Source organism: Rattus norvegicus, chromosome 4 (genome assembly GCF_036323735.1).
Source record: "Rattus norvegicus strain BN/NHsdMcwi chromosome 4, GRCr8, whole genome shotgun sequence".
Taxonomy (NCBI): domain Eukaryota; kingdom Metazoa; phylum Chordata; class Mammalia; order Rodentia; family Muridae; genus Rattus; species Rattus norvegicus.
The window spans coordinates 151150430-151171811 of NC_086022.1; the positions used below are offsets into that span (position 1 = coordinate 151150430).

General features: G+C 41.1%; 2 protein-coding genes across 14 annotated transcripts in view; one reads left to right on the forward strand and one right to left on the reverse strand.

Moving 5' to 3' along the window:
- Positions 1-21382, forward strand: part of Marchf8 (membrane associated ring-CH-type finger 8) — a 117130-nt gene that overhangs the window by 64354 nt on the left and 31394 nt on the right. The gene's annotated exons all lie outside the window — the stretch shown is intronic.
- Positions 539-15024, reverse strand: Rpl23al6 (ribosomal protein L23A like 6). The gene has a single exon (XM_063286852.1). It carries the CDS (start codon positions 14854-14856, stop codon positions 14392-14394), a length of 465 nt encoding a protein of 154 aa, XP_063142922.1. The 5' UTR covers positions 14857-15024; the 3' UTR covers positions 539-14391.

The window sequence follows — 21382 nt, forward strand, 5'->3', positions numbered from 1 at the left end:
CCTTTATGTTTAAGGTTGGTTTACCCCAAGGTCAGTCTGCTAAGCACATGAAGATACAGAGAAATTTCACGAAGGCAGACAGGAATGTGAAACCCCAAACTTCACTGCACCAAGTTTTTGCTTCTTGTAATACTTATAAGCATTTCTTTTGTTAGTTTCATGCAAAGGGAATTTTGGTTTCAGACCCAGAATTTTAAATTGTAGAACTAGGCCCATATACATGTTTAGCATTTAAGATGGGACCCGTGCCAGTCAGCTCATTTCTCCCAGTGAAAGATAAGTTCGTATTGCCTAAAACTCCATGCTTCGGGACTTGAGATGTGTTTGGAAAGCACTTTCTGCTCCTAATGCTTGCAGAAGTGTCTTCCCCAGGGAAAGTTGTCAGGATGCTTGGCAATGGGTAGTGGACATGGTAAACAACACAAAACTTTGTGGCCCGATTCGTTCACATTCTGAAGTATTGATTTGCAGTCAGATGCTATAGAGAAAAGAATCACACCCTTTCTGTTGACCAGTCCTGGCCAGAGTTCTAGGGTGGTTTTTTTTTTTTTTTTTTTTGTTGTTGTTGTTGTTGTTGTTGTTTTTTGGGGGTAGGTGCTATTGCCTTGCTGAGTTGACTTCTCAGGTTCAGAAAGTCGTGGTGGACTGGACCAGCAGCAGAACCAGTAAACATCATTTGGTTTTGCTGCAGGTCTGCTGAGAAAGGCTTAGTCTAGTCACTGATTGAATGATTGTCACTAGGTATCAAATCTGATCAAGAAATAGTTTATTGTGACTAGGCTGACTAACAGGATGACTGGTGCTTTGTCAGTTCATGCCATCTCACCATGCCAGCTTGCTTCCCTCTTGCTCTACATGGCACCCTCTCCTTTAATTGTAAGAGGATGAGCTTCCTGGCTGCTCTCAGTTGGTCACTGTCAATTTCTAATGGCAGCCACTATACTTTGTATCCTTTGAAAAACTTCCCCAGCCACCACTGCATTTGCAAGTTCAAGAGGAGTTCCTGGCTAGATCACTGATGACTGCTGAAAGCCGTCTCCACTGCTTTATGGCCTTTTGAAACTTAAAAAAGAAAATCATTTGATTATCTAAAATTATCACCACAGATAAAGTAAATATGTGATAAATGATAGGAAAGAAAAAACAAAAAGCTATAAAAAATGATATAACTGTAAATGATAACTAACATAGCCACATATTTAAGAGTGTGCTCTAATATCAAACAGCAAATTACAGCTGTGAAGAATTGCAGTTGTTTCTGCCCTGACCCAAGAGAAGAAATTCTTCTTTTATGTTACTCATATTGTCATTATCAAGAGTGAGAGGAGGCCCTGAAGCTTGGGAGAGTTGTATGTATCTGTTGCCCATGAGGAAGACATTTAATGGCCTATTTAAATGCTGATTCATGGCCCTGCTATCAACTGTTAACTGATGATCTAGTGAAACTGGTGTCCAAACCATGGCATGGTCATGCCATATTATAAATGCAGTTACCATTGAGCTAGACTGTGACACCCTTTAAATCTGCTTTTACAATTCAATATTCCCATTGACATTTTAATGGTAAAGTATAAGCTTGTTGGCAACTAGGCATACTTTTATTTAATAAGTAAATATTTTATTTAAAGCAAAGTGGATAAAACTAGCTAATGGGAAACTGCTTGGAGAGTTGCTACGGGGAGAATATTGAAGGGAAACAAGTATGGCTATGAAATTAGAGGATAAAGTGGCTTAGGTTCCTTACTGGTTGGACTAGATAATATTTATATCTTTGTTAATTTTCCTTTGAGAACAAAGTTTTGAGAGAGCTATATGTATCTGTGAACTCATGGTCTTCCTGTTTCCAGGGATCTGGACTCACAGGGATGCAATACTGTGCCCCATGCTAAGTTTATGTTATTTCTGAGCATCATTTTTCTAAACATCCTTGGCCATATTTGATTCCTTTATAATGGGTTTGAAATTGTATGCTAAGAAACTAAGGCAAGTTTCTTTTACAGTAGTAGATGGGTGTCAGTAGCATTCAGCATAGCCCTTGGCTGTGTCAGGAAGTGGAGTAGAAGAGAAGCTTCTCATTTTCTTTGTAAGAATAAGGAGGATTTTTCCAGGGGTCTCTAGCAGTTCTTATCAGGAGCTTTGTAAAGTAGGCTCTTGCTAGCCTGATGGATGTACTCAGGGAGGAAGGGTGTTGGCATCCCTTGGGTCATGGCAAACAGGAAGGGAATATAGAAGAAAATCAACAGTTGAGTTGAGAAGGAGAGAAGAAAGGGTCAGCTTGTCAGTATCTATCTTTCCATTGTAGGTATTGTGTCCCAGTACTACATTTTGACATTGTAAAAAGGTGTATCTGTGTCTATATGTACATGTGCATACATGTATACGCATGTGTATACATGTATATGTATGTTGCCACAGTAAACATGTAGCATTCAGAGAAAAGCTTTCTAGCATTGGTTCCATGTTGTGTCTCTTATGTGGGCTCCAGTGATTGAAATCTGGTTGTGAGGCCTTAACAGGTGCCTTTACTCTGGTGTATGTTGCCAGCCCTGGCTTGGACAACTGTTTCAGTGAAGCCATTTTAGATCAGTGAGTTTATCCCAGCACTTGGAAGGCAAAGGCAGGAGGATCTCTGTGGATTCAAGGCCAGCCTGGTCTACACAGCAAGTTCCATGAGGTGACAGAGTAACACCGTCTCAGCAAGTAAGTAAATAAACAAGTAAAAAAGTTAGAAGATTATTGGTTGTGCTTTATTTTCCTTAAGTAATCTCTCAGTTTAAAAAAATAATAGAGTAAAGCCGAATTCCAAAATATCCATCTTCTTAGACTCAGTAGTATACAGAGTAAATAGGTTAAAACTGGCAGAAAAACATACATTGCAGCTTCAGCAAAGACACCAGCTAATGATCAGTGGGGAAAAAAAGTCTTCACGAATAGAGGGCTTGCTTTAGAGAAATTCTTAGCCTCATACTGTGCAGAGAGGTTCTTTGTCAGGAGCAGGCTGTCAGAAACAGAGACACACATTTGTGTCTTCCTTGGTGTCAAAATTAATTATAAATTAATTTTGTCATATGTGACTTCAGTTTTCTTGGCTACAGTTTACGTAGTCTCTATTTACCTTGGTAGCTGGATGTTGGCTAGAACTCCTTTATTTCTGTCTTAGTCATGAATATTGGCTCTCAGGTCATATTGCACAGGTGTGCATGTATGCGTGCCTGTGCTGGAGAATTGCTACGGAAGTTTTGAGGCCACAGCAACGCTGAAGGAGTTCAAGGAGGCTGTACAGGAGGCACAGGCAGAAAGCTAATGCAGGTGCAAACCAAGTAGTTGGGTGACAGTGGGACCGTCACAGTGTTAGGTGTCATTTTTTCGGATGCCACCACACTTGGCTTCAGTGTCCTTCTGCTTATGGGGTCCATGAGTATTGTACTCCTCCCTGGCCTGGTGTGTTCAGTAGGTCCTCAGTCCCGTTTTTCCTGACTTTTAAATTAAGTATTTACTTACTTAATCATTTACTCTGTCTTTCCAACCGTGGTGGCAGTTCCCTAGGGAATGGTTATACCCGTGTGCTCATATATTCCTGGTCTGTTTTACTAGCTTATGGGTAGCATCTCTTTACTCTTAGGAATGAGTTATTCACCTACCCCTACATTTGCATTCTAAATAGAGCCTGATGCTGTTTGTTCTCTACACTGTCTGACAGAGAAGGAGTGAGCAAATACTGAAAAATTATTGTCAACCATGGTAGGAATGAGGCTGTGGGCCTCAGCTGTCCTAGCTAGAATGACACAAATCCCAGAGGACTGGAAACCTTTGCTGAGTGCTTCCCTCCTGGGACAAAGAAAACATACTAGAGAAGAATGGGGTATTAATGTATGGGCTCAGAAGGAAACAGAAAAGGAATAAAAGACATGGTTTATTCGGGAACTAAGTGTTAGTAACCAGGACCCAGAACCACAAATACCATATTCCAATGAAGTGGCATTTCGTGAACTCTTATAGAAACAGAGAGAAATCCATAAATAAGTCACATTCAAGTGTGTTGATGGGTACATCAGGTAGACTGGTGGTAGCGAGATGGGAGTATCCAGCTGTCTAATAGCACATAGCACTCAACCTTTTAGTTAGATGAAAACTAGAGTTCTGTTAAGGTAATACATACTAAAAGATTTCTATCTGTTAGGTTATGAGGTCTCGACTTTATCTGTTAGTCACAGAATATTAGGTCCAACACAGAGTGAGGGTCAAAAAATAACTTGTAATTAGGCTCTGCTTCTGCAGAATCCTACCTCCCCACATCACTGAAATTCTGATCAGTCAGTCAGACTGCTCCTTTCCAGAAGTCTAGTTTGCATGTTCAGTGTAATAGGCTGAAGTGGGGAAACTCAGCTAGTTGGTCTGTTGAGATTCTCTGTGTAGAAATCCTTTCCCAAGTGTGACAGGACCCTTCTGAAGCAATAGAGATATATGTGCCACCATGTTCTGGTTCCATTCTGTTGCTGTGATAGACACTGTGGTCAACAGCAGAGGAAGGGGTTGACTTAGCCTGCAGGTCACACTGCATCACTGAGAGAAGTCTGGGCAGGGGCTCACGCAGTAACTAGAGGCAGAAACTGGCGGAATGCTGTTCTCTGGCTCTCTCACAAGCTCGTGCACAGACAGCTTTCTTATGTATCCCAGCACCATCTTCCCAAGGAGCGATGCTGATGCCGTTATGGTGGGGTCATGTAGGGTCACAGGAGAGCATCCTTTTTCTCTGAAGATTTAAAGAATAAAAAGGTAGGAATAATAAAGAATAAAAAGGTAGGAATAATAAAGCCTCAACACTCAATTTTTATTGAAAGCAGCACCACGTGCACAGAGGAAACTACACAGAGGCAGACTCCTCCAAGCCTGACCTGGGGTCCAAGTTTGTCTGGCAGAACCAAAAACTTCTGTATGTTTAGGGGTAGAATGGATTCCTCGTCTGTCTCAGAACTGAGTAGTTTGTATTACTGTAGGGGATTGGATAATCTAGACAAAGAAAGGGAAGCTGACTCATTCCTACCGCTAGAGATGGTTTATTTCCCCAACCTAGATTTTAAAGTCTCCTGGGGTGCCTAAGCCCACCCCATCCTTACCTTAGAGAGGAAGAAAAACATCTTAAATGTTTAGCTGAGAAGTTCATTAATCTACCTAGACCGTCATTTTTGTCCCTGCCTACCTGCTGGGGATCTGACTGTGTATCTCTCAATGCCTACCTACTAGGCAATCCTGTATCAATTAACAATCAAGCCAGTCCTATTCACACGTGTCCACTGGACTTGCTTTGGGCAATCCCTCAGTTGAGATTGCCCTCTCAAGTGACTAGGCCAATGAATGTCAAGTTGACAGTCAAAGTTAGCTCGGACATGTCACAAGAGAAAGGCAGGGGGAGGCTTTAAGTAATGTTTCTGGGGCTTATGTCTTGCGTTGGGGGAGTGAAGTTCAAGTGGCTATGGCTAGTTTTGGAGAAAAGGGAATTTTAGTTCTGCAACCTGCCTTGGATGGTGAGAGGATGTTTCTAAGCTCCTGGTTCTGTCTCTTTCTAGTAAAGAACCACACATTCCAGCGCTGTACTTTGGGTTGTTGTTTTCTCATTCCTGACAGCGGCAGCTTCTTGTAGCATTTACCCCAGCTGACTTCCTTCCTTTACCACTTTCCACAGACTACCCTTTCCCCCGTGTAATGCATGTGTGCTGTGGAGCTGAAAGGGAAGGCTCCCCTGAGCACACAGTAACACAGAAGGGCAGGAATGTTACTGTGGAGCGTGGGCTGATGAAGAGACATGCTGAACTCTTTGAGAAAGGCAAAGGCTTATTAATGTGTTCTAGAGGAAAGTGTTTGTCTGGACTCGAGCGCTGGGGTGTAGTTCAGCAGGTAGAGTGCTTTCCTCTTAGGCTCAAAGTCCTGGTGTGCAACATATGTCCTTGGAGGACAGCCTGGGATACATGAGACCCTACTGACAGAGCAGACAAAACAACCAATCCAAAGAACAGCAAGAGAATTCTTGACTATTCTTGAGAACTTTGGAGCAGACTAATAAGAACTTGAGTTTGGGAACTAGAAAGATGGCTCAGTGATTAATAGCACTTCTTGCTCTTCCAGAGGACCCGGATTCAGTTCCTAGTGCCCACATCTGACTGCTCACAACTACCACCTAAGTCCAGCTCCAGGGGATTCGGTACCCTTTTCTGTACTCTGAAGGTACCCACATGCAAATGCACCTATGCACACACATATACACATAATTTAAAAATAAAATCTTTGAAAATTTTTGTTTTATTATTTTGTATATGTGACTATTTTGCCTGCATGCGTGTCTGTGCACTACCTTGTGCCTGTTGTCCTCAGAAGTCAGAAGATAGTGTGGAACTGGAGTTACAAACAAGTTCTGAGCTGCCATGTAGGTGCTGGGAATTGAAATTGGGTCCTCTTGAAGAGCAGTCAGTGCTCTTAACTGCTGAGCCATCTCTCTAGCCTCTAAAATTAAAATCTTCATTATTGTTGTTATTATTATTTTATCTATTTATTTATTTATTTTTGAGACAAGGTCTCTACATAGCTCTGACTATCCTGGAATTCACTATATAGACCAACCTGTCCTTTAACTCACAGACATCTATCTGCCTGTCTTCTGCCTCCCAAGTACTGAGATTAAAGAATGAACCACCTAACGATAACACTATGTCTAGTTCCAAAAAAATAAAATCTTAACAATAACATCACCTATTAAATTTTAGAAAGCATAAACTCAGAAGTGATATTATAAAGTAACAAAATGAAAGGAAAGGAAAGACTCAGGGCCAAGGAGATGCATTGAAGACCAGTTTGCAAAGCTAATAAGTCAGAAGCAGCTAGGAGCAAAATACTCCCCCTCTCCCATTCACAGATAGCTCAAACATGACCTGTTTGCCAGCCAGACACCAGTGGAGAGTGAATGGAGCAGGTGGAGAACAAGATTGGTGACTAGACTTCCTAAGATAGTGGCCAGAGGGAAGAAGGCGGTCATCCAGTCTTCAGTTCAGGCTTCTCTTGGAATTGAGTTTTGAGTAGTTTTCAGATGCTTTGGATGTCATACATTTGTAAATATGCAAGCATTGACAGGTTGTGGGAAACAAACGTTCATCAGCCTCCTTGAAGAATAACAGTGAGATAAAAGGTTTATTTATAGCCAGGGAGCAGGAAGATCCCCCTTGAAGAGTTCGTTTCCTAGCATCACTGTTCAGAACCCACCTCCCCCAGCTGGCAAGGTTTTCCAAGCACTCTGCTGCTTCTCTCATAGCTCAGCTCCAGAAGGACAAGTTGACGGAAGAAAAAAAAAATATTGTTCTTTCAGATATCTGTGGTTAATTATTTACCATTTCTACCCCTTTTTTGAAGTCTCTCAAGTAAGTCTGGGTGATAGGTTAACATACAAGAACAAACAGACCTGGGACCATCTACTGCCATCGACTGGAGACCGACCTTCAATTATTTGCAAGTCAGCAAGTGTACTTAGAATCTTTACATGCGTATTGTTGTAGGAGGGCCAGAGAACAGAAGTGAAGTTGGTTGCGGGAAGGGACTCATGAATTATTCATAAACGATCTCATTCCTTGGAAATCAGTTGGAGGAAGCAGTTAGTCCAGTTTGATCACAGAATGTTGCACTGAAGTCCAGCAGCGGAGCAGTGTGGCTCTGCTGGCTGCTCCCGGGCTGCAAGGCAGCTGCATTCAGGCTCAGTCCCAACCCCTCCCCACCTCGCACTGGCGCAGGGCACTATGCTGCTGGAGAGAGCTGTACTGAGGACACGCCCATGCATTTCTGTTGGAAGATGAAGCTTCAGGTAAGAGAAGTGAACTGTCAGCACTGCCCAGGTTTCTCACTGACTTTAGGGATGCCATAACAAGCCCTAGAACCAAAGAGCTGCTCCAAACAGTAATCTTGCAGTTCATACTGTCAGGGAAGTACGTTGTAATACAATTTATTCTAATAGACTATGTCCTTGCATTTGCTAAACATATTCTTAAAACAATAAACATTTAAATGTCATGTAAATTTTTGATATATCTTTTGATGTAAAAATATATTTTTATTAATGTTGACCACTTAATTTTGAATCGTGGAGTTTGGCTTTGTAAAACCTGAGAATAATGTAGTATTTGAATCAATAAAGCTACAGACTCTTTTCTAGAGGAGGTATTGTTTGCAGAAGCCACCTCCTTTCTTTGTGGAACAAAGAGCCTTTGTTCTGTTTGTGGATGTTATTTACCATGTATCCATGTGAGCTTTTGTATGTGTATGTGCATGTGTGTATGTGTTATCATGTGTGCATACATACACTTGCAAACGAGACCTGTGATTTCATTTGTCAGGGCTGTTCTGATAATGCCCTTTGCTTTGTCTGTTGGATTTTGTTTGGCTGATGCCTTTGTTGAGACTGTGGGATGTTCCAGAGCTTGGGACACAAAATTACACAAAAGTAATTGGAACCAAATTCGATGATTTTCTTGTCTTCTCTTGTCTTGTCTGGTCTTCTCTTTGTTTTTGAGAAAGGGTCTTGCTGTATAATCTAGGCTAGGCTTGAACTGATAATCCTACTGACTCAACTTCCCAAATAGTGTGATTTTAGGCAACTTTCCTACTCCATTTTATTAAACTCTGTGAGTATGAGGGTCTCTGCTTTATTTGCCAGTCCATTCTTCAAGGCCTTAAATTAACAGTCCCTGCTTTGCAGTAGCTAGTATGTTTCCAAATTAGCACATTCCTAACTAAGACTTCTAATACCTTTTGTGCTTTATGTGGAATATAGTAAGTGTAATTTCAATACTTTTATAGCCAGTGATTCTAACTTGCATTGATATAGATTACTTTAGCTTTAAGGTTTCACATATTTATCTAATACACTAAAGTGTTTTTTAAGATTTATTTTTATGTGTTTGAGGGTTTGCCTATATGTGCACCATGTGTAAGCCTGGTGTCCACAGAGGTCAAAAGAAGGCATCAGGTCAACTGAAACTGGAGCCTCAGACAACTAAAAGCTGCTATGTGGGTACTAGAAACCAAATTCCAGTTCTTTGGAAGAGCAGTCAGTGCTCTTAACTGATGAGTCATCTCTCCAACCCCTATATATAATTTTTAAAAACCAGAAATGTTTGTTCATTTAGTTGTTTATATAATTATTAATAAAAATCAATTATGAATACAAAGATCCTTAGTGGAAAATGCATTGGAAAAGATTATATTCTTCACTACATTATTACTATAGTTATTATTATCCTAATTATACTATATTGTATGTTACAAATTGAAAAGCGTTTGTCAGTCTGTGTCACAGAAAACTATGTGTTTATTTACTTATGATTTCAGGAGTCTTAAACTGCATATATATGGTGCTTAGTGATATTAAGGAAAGCAATACGTTCTATTAAGACACAATATGTTTAGCTGGACATGATGGTGCATGTCTTTAATCCAAGCCTTAAGGAGACAGAGGCAGGCTGATGTCTGAGTTTAAGGTCAGTCAGTCTGCTTCATACAGTGAGACTTTCTTGTTTTTTAAAAAGTTACTGTCTTAAGAGCTCAGAGTCACCACCAGTGTCATCTCCTTTAATGCACCCCTCACCCATTGATGAAGCCCCCTCATAAAAGAGAAGGCTGAAGAGGCCAGATAGCTGCTGAGCTCCCTGCTCTTCAGGGGACCCAAGTTCAGCCCTTAGCACCATATCAAGTGGCTCATAACTGCCTGAAACTTTAGCTCCAAGGGACACAGCTCACTCTTCAGGCCTCTGAGGATACATGAATACACATATTCACATGGACACACCCGTATATGCATAAGAAAAAATTAAATAAAAAAAAGAGAAAGCTATTCTAGAGTCTAGATAAATGACCCCAAACAAATCTTAGATATTCTGTTTTATGTTTTGTCATCTCACTTACTTTCTGAACGCTTGTCACTTTCTCACTTTATTATTAATTGCTTAAAGCTTTAAAATGAATTGAAGAACAAAAGTATAGCAGACAACCACCTCACTGTTAATGTAGATTACACAGCCTTAAGATAATTAATGATGTATTTGTCTTACTGTAAGTTTACCTTAATATATTTGTTGAATAGTTTTTAAATTACAGTCACATCTCCTATCTATAAGTGGTGTGTATGTGTGTGTGTGTGTGTGTGTGTGTGTGTACGCACACACACATGTGCATGTATATATAATGCTACCATCCGTATGTGAAGGGGATCATGCAGTTTTTTCTTTCTGAATTTATAAGTTACCAATTATATCTTTTCCTTTCCTTAAATGTTTTTAAATTTCAATTAAAGCAGGGTGCCCATTCATAATCTATAATTCTGTTGTTAGGAATTCTCATTAGCACTCAATAAACAATGTAAACATTGAATGTTCCCCATTTCTTTAATTAAAGCCCCTCTACAGTTTTAAGTTGAATTAACACAGTTATCAAGCAAAACCAGCTGGAGTATCAAAGAGCTGTTTTTTTCTAACCATTTCCTTCATCCTTGAATTAGGTTTTGGATGAGTGGCAGGGGAGACAACTGAATGTTAGCATGTAATGAACTGAGTGCTAGCACATTAACAGACTGAATGGTTCCAGTGCCAGTGTAGTGCTGCATGCCTTTAATCACCTTTAGTCCCAGCACTCAGGAGGTAGAGGCAGGAGGATCTCTGTGACTTAAAGGTTAGCCTGATCTAGAGAGAGCTGTCCAGGACAGCCAAGGCTACTTAGAGAGACCCTGTCAAAACAAAACATGAAGGTTTGACCATCAGAAGGAATTCACCAGCCATGAAGCCAGTGCCATGCAATCGATACAAAGTGAATGAGAAAATAAAATAAAAAGGGAAGGACATGAATGCTTCTAAGTATAGTGGACAAAACAGTTTATTGTAGATTAAAGGGAGAGCATAGCCAGAGGCGGGAACATTTAAGAGAGTCAGAGGGACATGTCTAGGTTGAGCCAGGCCATGTAAGGAGAGGGAAGAAGGAAGAGGAACTACTGATCAAGAGGGCAGCCTGGGCCAAGAAACCAGCCCAAAGAGTAAAGGGTAGATCAAATAAGGGCAGGTAGCCAAAAAGTCTGAGTTACATAGGGAAGGGCAGCCAAGCCCATGGTTTGGGGAAGTTTAGGGTAGGGGACAGGGCATGCCAGCCATACCCTATAAGAAGTAGGGACTGGGAGATACTGGGAGAACCAGGCAATCAGGGCTACTTTGCTATGTTAAATAGACTCTTCAACCATTTGTGCTAGGGTTTGCGACTTAAGCAAAGGGTCAGTCCTGGGGGTTCCATATCAAAAGCACCATGTAACTGAAGATGCAGTAAACACAGCTCCCTGATCAGAGAGGGTGAGATAGTTTATTCTGGAGCCAAATATTAGTGACTCTGACCCATGAACACAGATTTATGTTATCCCAAACACCATGTTCCAATATGCTAACAGTTTCATGAAGTTTTTATAGTAACAAAACAAAGAAAATAATAAATTATGACCCTTCAGGTATGTTGGTGGGAGGATGAGTCAGGCAAGTGACATCAAAGTAATGACACCTCTGCTGTAGGCCTCAGAGCCTATCTGATGACATGTTTTACCTCTGGGTAGACAAAAGCTACGAGACTATTTATACATATCAAAATATATATCTAGTAGTCGCTGTTAGGTAGACATTAGGACTAGATAGGAGAGGAAGCCCCAGGATGAGAAAAGGATGTGGTCTTTCTTTGGGGAGCTGTTAGCTGTCACACTGCAGACAACAAGCACAGAAAGATCAAGTTCTGAAGCAAGAGAAGCTAGGTCCACTAGACAAAGCAAGGTGCCAGCTTTTCAAGGTCTCTAAGGGAGGAGAAGGAGCTTAGATTAATGCATGACCCATATTGTCCAGGTACTTGTGGGATGAGAGCTTGCCAGGAGCTTGATGCTTGGTCTGTGAGGGGGCATCTGAAGGGTCTGTGATCTAACAAGACAGGGGGAGTTTAGGTCACATACATCAGTGGGCAGTGAATGATTATTTGAAGGGCTTTAGATACCCCAAGATAGCTTGGCTCTGGATCTGCAATATTCCAACCTCCTCACAATCACTGACAATCAAATACCAGCCTTGTAGAATGTCTAATGTAGCTGTGATTTATTTTGGGGAACTTTAGCTAACAAAATAAAGGGGTCTATCAGGTAACCCTTTATCCCACCCCCCAGTGTGTCTTTGGGAATGGCAGTGAGGTTTTTGTTTAAATGGGTGGAGAGTAAGTGGTATACTTAGGGAAGCTGTCCTGGTCAAGCTTGGAGTGGCCCATCCATGACTGACCCATTAATGTGTTGTTAATGTGTTACTTGTTGTCATAGTGAGGTCACTAGTCTGGTTTCTTCTTATAAGATGACTGAGTCTGCACCAGGGTCACTCCCCACACTCCGTGATTAATGACCTCTTGCAGGGGAGAGGAGCTCTGTCTTGGAAGATTGTGCTTTTTCCTGGGATTTAAGGTGAAAGGTTTAGCCAAGGTATAGGGGAGAGACACAGAGAGAAGGTTGAGACACCAGCCTTTGTCTTGTTGCTTTTTGGTTACCTTTGGGCCAAAGTGAGGAGTCGATGACTTAGCAAAAGCAGCTTCTAAGTGCCTGTTCCAACTTGGAAATATTCTGGCAGGAGTGGGTTAATTACAAAATGTTCCTTATTCCTCACCAGAGACTATTCTTCCCTGGCGATTTGACAACTTCTTACATGAATAAAAATTACCCCCTTCCCCTTCAGGCCATAATGTTTCCAATATGCTTCATGATTTGTTTATTTTAAGCTCCCTGTCATTTTTACAGTATCTGCCTGCCTGTCCCTGTCTTTCTGTCTCTCTCTCTGTCTCTGTCTGTCTGTCTCTGTCTGTCTGTCTGTCTGTCTGTCTGTCTGTCTGTCTGCCTCTCTCTCTCTCTCTCTCTCTCTCTCTCTCTCTCTCTCTCTGTCAACTGAAATCAAAATTGAGGAAATACCTCCATAAGATTGGCCTGTAGTCACGTCTGTGTGGCATAAGCAAGCCATGGGGAGCAAGTAAGCAGCACTCTTCTGTGGCTTCTGCTTTGGTTCCTGTTTCCAGGTTCCTGACTTCCTTCTGTGATGTGGAAGTGAAAACCGAATAAAGCCTTTCTTCTCCAACTTGCTTTGGGCCATGGTGTTTACCACAGTAGTAGAAAGCAAATCGAGACAGAATTGACGCAGACAGTCGGCTTTCACACAGCGAGCCGTAGCCTTTGTGCGTTGTTCCAGAGTAGAGCTTGTACTTCAGTGTATTTTCTAGGCACCTTCCGTAGCAGAGTAACTTTGGAAACTTAGTGGAAACACAGACTCTCCAGGCATCTGAGCTCTAAGAAGTCACAGTCTGCATTTCAGCAAGGTCCTCCCTCAGTAAGGCCACAAAGTTGGAGACACCGTAGTCTAAGAGAGAACAGGAAGGCAGGATGTGGTGTTCCAGGGGACTCTTGTGTGTAGCATCTGAAAAGAATCTACCAAACCAGTGGGAAGATGGGAGTGAACAAGGGAGGATGTGCATTTCAAGGGAAAAGGGGTGTGTGTGTGTGTGTGTGTGTGTGTGTGTGTGTGTGTGTGTGTGTGTGTGTTTCCTCCCCGTGGTCAAACATGCTGGCACAATTGAGCAGCGACCAAGTGTGTTAAAGATCCAAATAAAAATAATTTGCCAACTTTTTAATATTTTGGTTTGAAGCTTAGTTTGGGCTCTATTTTATGTCACTGATGTTTGACAAACTTTTCTTCTTTGAAAAAAAGAAAGGGAGGAAGAAAGGAAGAAGGAAAGAGAAAGGAAGAAGGAAAGAGAAAGAAAAGCTCCATTCTGTCATACTATAGACTCCATAAGGTGCACTAGAGTCATCCACTCCGCTCACATGTCATTTAGGGGTTTTCCTTTTTTATGCTGTTCTTCAGCTTCTCCATAGTTTGTATAGACTTCGTCAGTACTCTGTTCCAAGCAGTTTTGTGGTAATGTTAGGTAATGTAGCAGGCTAGGGGGCATGTTTGTTCTGTACTAATGCAGATGTGTGTAGGAATACCACAGTAAATCAGTGTGGAATGAAGATGACTTCGAGTGGAAGTCCAGATTTGACTCTGTTGTGCTCCTAATTGTTAGATTTTTCTGTTGTATCTAAATCCATAGATGTTAAATAGTAGTTTACAGAAGAGTAAAGGAAGCAATCCTTTTTCATATTGGAGAAGCAGCCCTAAGTAGTGAGGCTCAACCTTTACATAAAGGACCTTCTAGATGTTTCTCTTTACTTAAAAAAATTCACAAGAGTTTGCATCATCAGATTTTTTTCAATTTACTTTTTTTATGGTGGAAAAAGAAGTATATATTTAGAATTAACCATCTGGACTCACTTTAGATGATGCCAATCTTGTTGGCAGCATCTAGAGCATCATAATCAGGAGCCAAGCGAACATACACCTTCTTCTCTCGGTCAGGCCGTATCAGGGTATTGACTTTAGCCACATCAATGTCATAGAGTTTCTCCACAGCCTGTTTGATCTGGTGTTTGTTGGCCTTGATATCCACAATGAGCACAAGCGTGTTGTCCTCTATTTTCTTCATGGCCGACTCGGTGGTCAGTGGGAATTTGATGATAGCAGAGTGGTCAAGCTTGTTTCTCCTGGGTGCACTCTTTCCAGGATATTTTGGCTGCCTCCGGAGCTGCAGGGTCTTGGGCCGCCGGAAAGTGGGTGACGTTCGGATCTTCTTTTTGTGGCTGTGGACACCTTTCAGCACTGCCTTCTTAGCTTTCAAGGCCCTCGCTTTGGTTTCGGCTTTGGGAGGGGCAGGAGCTTCCTTCTTCGTTTTTGGCGCCATCTTGGCGAAAAGGGTTGCCCAGCCTCAACTTACTTTTTAAAATCCATTTATTCTCTCATACATTATATCTCCACTCTAGTTCCCTCTTCTTCCTTTCCTCCCAGTTTTCCTACCCACCTCTTCCCTCCCCATTCACTCTTCCTCTGTTTCACTTCAGAAAAGGGCAGGCCTCCCAGTGATGTCAACCAAACATAATATATTAAGTTGTAGTAAGATTAGGCACCTCCCTTCATAAAAAAGCTGGATGAGGCAATCCAGTAGAAGGACAAGGGTTCCCAAAGCAGTCAAAAGCATCAGAAATAGTGCCCCTCCCCCACTGGGAGTCCCACAGAACACAAAGCTACACAACTATAACATATATACAGGACTAGGTTAGACCATGCAGGCTTCCTGATTGTTGGTTCAGGGTCAGTGAGTCCCTATGAGTCCAGGTTAGTTGATTCTGTGGTGGTTTGTGTGTGTGTGTGTGTGTGTGTGTGTGTGTGTGTGTGTTATACCTTGACCCCTTCTGGCTCCTACAATCCTTCCTCCCCTTCTTCTGCGGGATTCTCTGAGTGCCACTTAATGTTTGGCTGTGGGTCTATGCATCTGCTTCTATCAGTTGCTGGGTGACACCTCTGCTGACAATTGGGCTAGGCAGTAATCTATGAATATATCAAAAATATAGCAAAATATCATTAGAAATCATTCCATTGACTTTTTCCAGTCATGTTCGGTTCTATCCTCGGTCTCTGGGCCATCTGGCTTCTGGTTTTTGGCCCTCCAGGCAGTATCTGAGGTAGACTGTCTTGTGGCATGGGTCTCACGATAGTGCAGTCATTGGTTAGCCACACTCACAGTTTCTGTGCCACCCTTACCTCAGCACTTAAGAACCAGATAACATCTACAAACCAAACAGTCTAATTAAGAACTGGGGTACAGATCTAAACAGAGAATTATCAACAAAAGAATTACAACTAGCTGAGAAACACTTGAAGAAATATTCAATATCCTTAGCCATCAGGGAAATGGGAATCAAAATGGCTATGAGATTCCGTCTTATGCTTATCACAGTGGCTGACATCAAAGCCACAAATGTTAATTCCTGGCTGCAAGGATGTGTGGAGCAACGGGCACATTCCTCCAGTGATGGTGGGAATGCAAACGTGTAAATCAGTATTGCGTTTTCACAGAGAATTGGGACTTTTTTTTTTTAATGATTTTAAGCTTTTTATTTTCCCCAATAATTACATTACAGCACAAAAATAGCATTTGAAATGGAATTTAATCTAGAAATGTGTTATGTCGTTCATGCTGGCTTTGAACATTATGGGTTAACTGACCTCTTGGCTCATCCTCCAGAGTATCTGGAACTAAAGGTTTTTGGCATTGGTCCTGGTCACCGTAAAATAACTTCTATATGTAGAAGGAAAACAAAACAATTGCATGGCTTCAAGGTAGTGGTCTAGAACCAGACTGCTCATATCTCGGAGGTATTACTTTAACGGAGAAATGTTATTAATCTTCAGAGGATGATTGAAAAAATAACTATCCTCCAAAATATTAACTTTTAGAAGTTCCTCCTTATAAATTCCACACTTGTATGAGTGGCATATGTGAATAGGTAATTGATGTTCAAAACCAGGAATGGACCTCATGTGGGATAACAGTGTTGACGATTACACAAAACTCTAGCATTCCTCCTCCTTCCCTCTGGGGCATCACACCATGAACACCTTTTGTTCTCCCAAAGGTCCAGGAGCCGCTGGTCACTCTTCAAAGCCTTTCTCACTGATGTTCATCTCCTTCCTTTCTAGTCTACTTATGAGACTATTTAATACAGAACATCACTTTGAGAGCTTTTGACAGTTCTGAAAATTTCAATTGCATCTTCTTTAAAATTTTGCATACCTCAGCTGCTGAGACTTTCTTGGTTTTGGCTTCAAGAGGCTTCACAGTTCTTGGTAGAAGCATTTCTATCACAGATGGTCTAAAATCTTTGCTATAGAACACCAGGGTAATTTGGATGACATCACCTCTGAGTCCATGGTGCTTCTATCTCTGTTGTAATGTCTCTATACTCTTTGCCCATGTGAGTTTTAATATTTATAACAGCTAATTGTCTTGAGTAACTTCATACTATATCTTGGAGACTGGAGCTATAATTTTCTACTCGACAGATTTTATAAAGAATGTTAATGATTTCGCTTTACAATGTAGTTGAGTATATTCTGCAGTTCTAGGTCACAGATCCCAATCTGTCTTTTGTGGACTGTGGTTCAAATATCTGTTTACTTCTTCAAGCCGTTGTAATTCCCAGATCTTTTTCTTCCTGTAGCTCAAAGGTTTGGTTTAATTGCATTGTCCTATTTACTTCTAGTCTTCCTGTGTGTAGAGAAGACAAAATCAAACAGGCATTGGAAGTCCTTGGCTTAATCTATTGTAGTCTAACTCCATTGGACAGAAGGGAAGATCTCTCTCTCTCTCTCTCTCTCTCTCTCTCTCTCTCTCTCTCTCTCTTTTATTAACTTGAGTATTTCTTATTTACATTTCGAGTGTTATTCCCTTTCCCGATTTCCGGGCAGACATCTCCCTAATCCCTCCCCCTGCCCTTCGTTATGGGTATTCCCCTCCCCACCCTCCCCCCATTGCCGCCCTCCCCCCAACAATCTAGTTCACTGGGGGTTCAGTCTTAGCAGGACCAAGGGCTTCCCCTTCCACTGGTGCTCTTACTAGAATATTCATTGCTACCTATGAGGTCAGAGTCCAGGGTCAGTCCATGTATAGTCCTTAGGTAGTGGCTTAGTCCCTGGAAGCTCTGGTTGCTTGGCATTGTTGTACATATGGGGTCTCGAGCCCCTTCAAGCTCTTCCAGTTCTTTCTCTGATTCCTTCAACAGGGGTCCCGTTCTCAGTTCAGTGGTTTGCTGCTGGCATTCGCCTCTGTATTTGCTGTATTCTGGCTGTGTCTCTCAGGAGCGATCTACATCCGGCTCCTGTCGGTCTGCACTTCTTTGCTTCATCTATCTTGTCTAATTGGGTGGCTGTATATGTATGGGCCACATGTGGGGCAGGCTCTGAATGGGTGTTCCTTCTGTGTCTGTTTTAATCTTTGCCTCTCTATTCCCTGCCAAGGGTATTCTTGTTCCCCCTTTTAAAGAAGGAGTGAAGCATTCACATTTTGATCATCTGTCTTGAGTTTCATGTGTTCTATGCATTTAGGGTAATTCAAGCATTTGGACTAATAATCACTTATCAATGAGTGCATACCATGTGTGTTTTTCTGTAATTGGGTTACCTCACTCAGGATGATATTTTCCAGTTCCAACCATTTGTCTATGAATTTCATAAAGGCATTGTTTTTGATAGCTGAGTAATATTCCATTGTGTAGATGTACCACATTTTCTGTATCCATTCCTCTGTTGGGAGGACATCTGGGTTCTTTCCACCTTCTGGCTATTATAAATAAGGCTGCTATGAACATAGTGGAGCATGTGTCTTTTTTATATGTTGGGGCATCTTGTGGGTATATGCCCAAGAGAGGTATAGCTGGATCCTCAGGTAGTTCAATGTCCAATTTTCTGAGGAACCTCCAGACTGATTTCCAGAATGGTTTTACCAGTCTGCAATCCCACCAACAATGGAGGAGTGTTCCTCTTTCTCCACATCCTCGCCAGCATTTGTTGTCACCTGAGTTTTTGATCTTAGCCATTCTCACTGGTGTGAGGTGAAATCTCAGGGTTGTTTTGATTTGCATTTCCCTTATGACTAAAGATGTTGAACATTTCTTTAGGTGTTTCTCAGCCATTCGGCATTCCTCAACTGTGAATTCTTTGTTTAGTTCTGAACCCTATTTTTTAATAGGGTTATTTGTCTCCCTGCAGTCTAACTTCTTGAGTTCTTTGTATATTTTGGATATAAGCCCTCTATCTGTTGTAGGATGGGTAAAGATCTTTTCCAAATCTGTTGGTTGCTGTTTTATCCTAACCACAGTGTCCTTTGCATTACAGAAGCTTTGCAGTTTTATGAGATCCCATTTGTCAATTCTTGATCTTAGAGCGTAAGCCATTGGTGTTTTGTTCAGGAAATTTTTTTCTAGTGCCCATGTGTTCCAGATGCTGCCCTAGTTTTTCTGCTATTAGTTTGAGTGTATCTGGTTTGATGTGGAAGTCCTTGATCCACTTGGACTTAAGCTTTGTACAGGGTGATAAGCATGGATCGATTTGCATTCTTCTACATGTTGCCCTCCAGTTGAACCAGCACCATTTGCTGAAAATGCTATCTTTTTTCCATTGAATGGTTTTGGCTCCTTTGTCAAAAATCAAGTGACCATAGGTGTGTGGGTTCATTTCTACGTCTTCAATTCTGTTCCATTGGTCTATCTGTCTGTCTCTGTACCAATACCATGCAGTTTTTATCACTATTGCTCTGTAATACTGCTTGAGTTCAGGGATAGTGATTCCCCCTGAAGTCCTTTTATTGTTGAGAATAGTTTTAGCTATCCTGGGTTTTTTGTTATTCCAGATTAATTTGCAAATTGTTCTGTCTAACTCTTTGAGGAATTGGATTGGTATTTTGATGGGGTTTGCATTGAATCTGTAGATCGCTTTTGGTAAAATGGCCATTTTTACTATATTAATCCTGCCAATCCATGAGCATGGGAGATCTTTCCATCTTCTCAGGTCTTCTTCAGTGTCTTTCTTCAGAGGCTTGAACTTCTTATAATACAGATCTTTTACTTGCTTGGTTAAAGTTACACCGAGGTACTTTATATTGTTTGGGTCTATTATGAAGGGTGTCGTTTCCCTAATTTCTTTCTCGGCTTGTTTCTCTTTTGTGTAGAGGAAGGCTACTGATTTATTTGAGTTAATTTTATACCCAGCCACTTTGCTGAAGTTGTTTATCAGCTTTAGTAGTTCTCTGGTGGAACTTTTGGAATCACTTAAATATACTATCATATCATCTGCAAATAGTGATATTTTGACTTCTTCTTTACCAATCTGTATCCCCTTGATTTCCTTTTGTTGTCTGATTGCTCTGGCTAGAACTTCAAGAACTATATTGGATAAGTAGGGAGAGAGTGGGCAGCCTTGTTTTGTCCCTGATTTTAGTGGGATTGCTTCAAGTTTCTCTCCATTTAGTTTAATGTTAGCAACTGGTTTGCTGTGTATGGCTTTTACTATGTTTAGGTATGGGCCTTGAATTCCTATTCTTTCCAGGACTTTTATCATGAAGGGGTGTTGAATTTTGTCAAATGCTTTCTCAGCATCTAATGAAATGATCATGTGGTTCTGTTCTTTCAGTTTGTTTATATAATGGATCACGTTGATGGTTTTCCGTATATTAAACCATCCCTGCATGCCTGGGATGAAGCCTACTTGATCATGGTGGATGATTGTTTTGATGTGCTCTTGAATTCGGTTTGCCAGAATTTTATTGAGTATTTTTGCGTCGATATTCATAAGGGAAATTGGTCTGAAGTTCTCTTTCTTTGTTGTGTCTTAGTGTGGTTTAGGTATAAGAGTAATTGTGGCTTCGTAGAAGGAATTCGGTAGGGCTCCATCTGTTTCAATTTTGTGGAATAGTTTGGATAATATTGGCATGAGGTCTTCTATGAAGGTTTGATAGAATTCTGCACTAAACCCGTCTGGACCTGGGCTCTTTTTGGTTGGGAGACCTTTAATGACTGCTTCTATTTCCTTAGCAGTTATGGGGTTGTTTAACTGGTTTATCTGTTCCTGATTTAACTTCGATACCTGGTATCTGTCTAGGAAATTGTCCATTTCCTGAAGATTTTTACATTTTGTTGAATATAGGTTTTTATAGTAAGATCTGATGATTTTTTGAATTTCCTCCGAATCTGTAGTTATGTCTCCCTTTTCATTTCTGATTTTGTTAATTTGGAAACACTCTCTGTGTCCTCTCGTTAGTCTGGCTAAGGGTTTATCTATCTTGTTGATTTTTCTCAAAGAACCAACTTTTGGTTCTGTTGATTCTTTCTATGGTCCTTTTTGTTTCTACTTGGTTGATTTCAGCTCTGAGTTTGATTATTTCCTGCCTTCTACTCCTCCTGGGTGTATTTGCTTCTTTTTGTTCTAGAGCTTTTAGGTGTGCTGTCAAGCTGCTGACATATGCTCTTTCCTGTTTCTTTCTGCAGGCACTCAGCGCTATTAGTTTTCCTCTTAGCACAGCTTTCATTGTGTCCCATAAGTTTGAGTATGTTGTATCTTCATTTTCATTAAATTCTAAAAAGTTTTTAATTTCTTTCTTTATTTCTTCCTTGACCAGGTTATCATTGAGTAGAGCATTGTTCAATTTCCACGTATATGTGGGCATTCTTCCCTTATTGTTATTGAAGACCAGTTTTAGGCCGTGGTGGTCCGATAGCACGCATGGGATTATTTCTATCTTTCTGTACCTGTTGAGGCCCGTTTTTTGACCAATTATATGGTCAATTTTGGAGAAAGTACCATGAGGAGCTGAGAAGAAGGTATATCCTTTTGCTTTAGGATAGAATGTTCTATAAATATCCGTTAAGTCCATTTGA

What these genes read in the sequence shown, in the direction of transcription:
- Rpl23al6 (XM_063286852.1), bottom strand. Translation starts at nt 14,856, where the DNA reads ATGGCGCCAAAAACGAAGAAGGAAGCTCCTGCCCCTCCCAAAGCCGAA.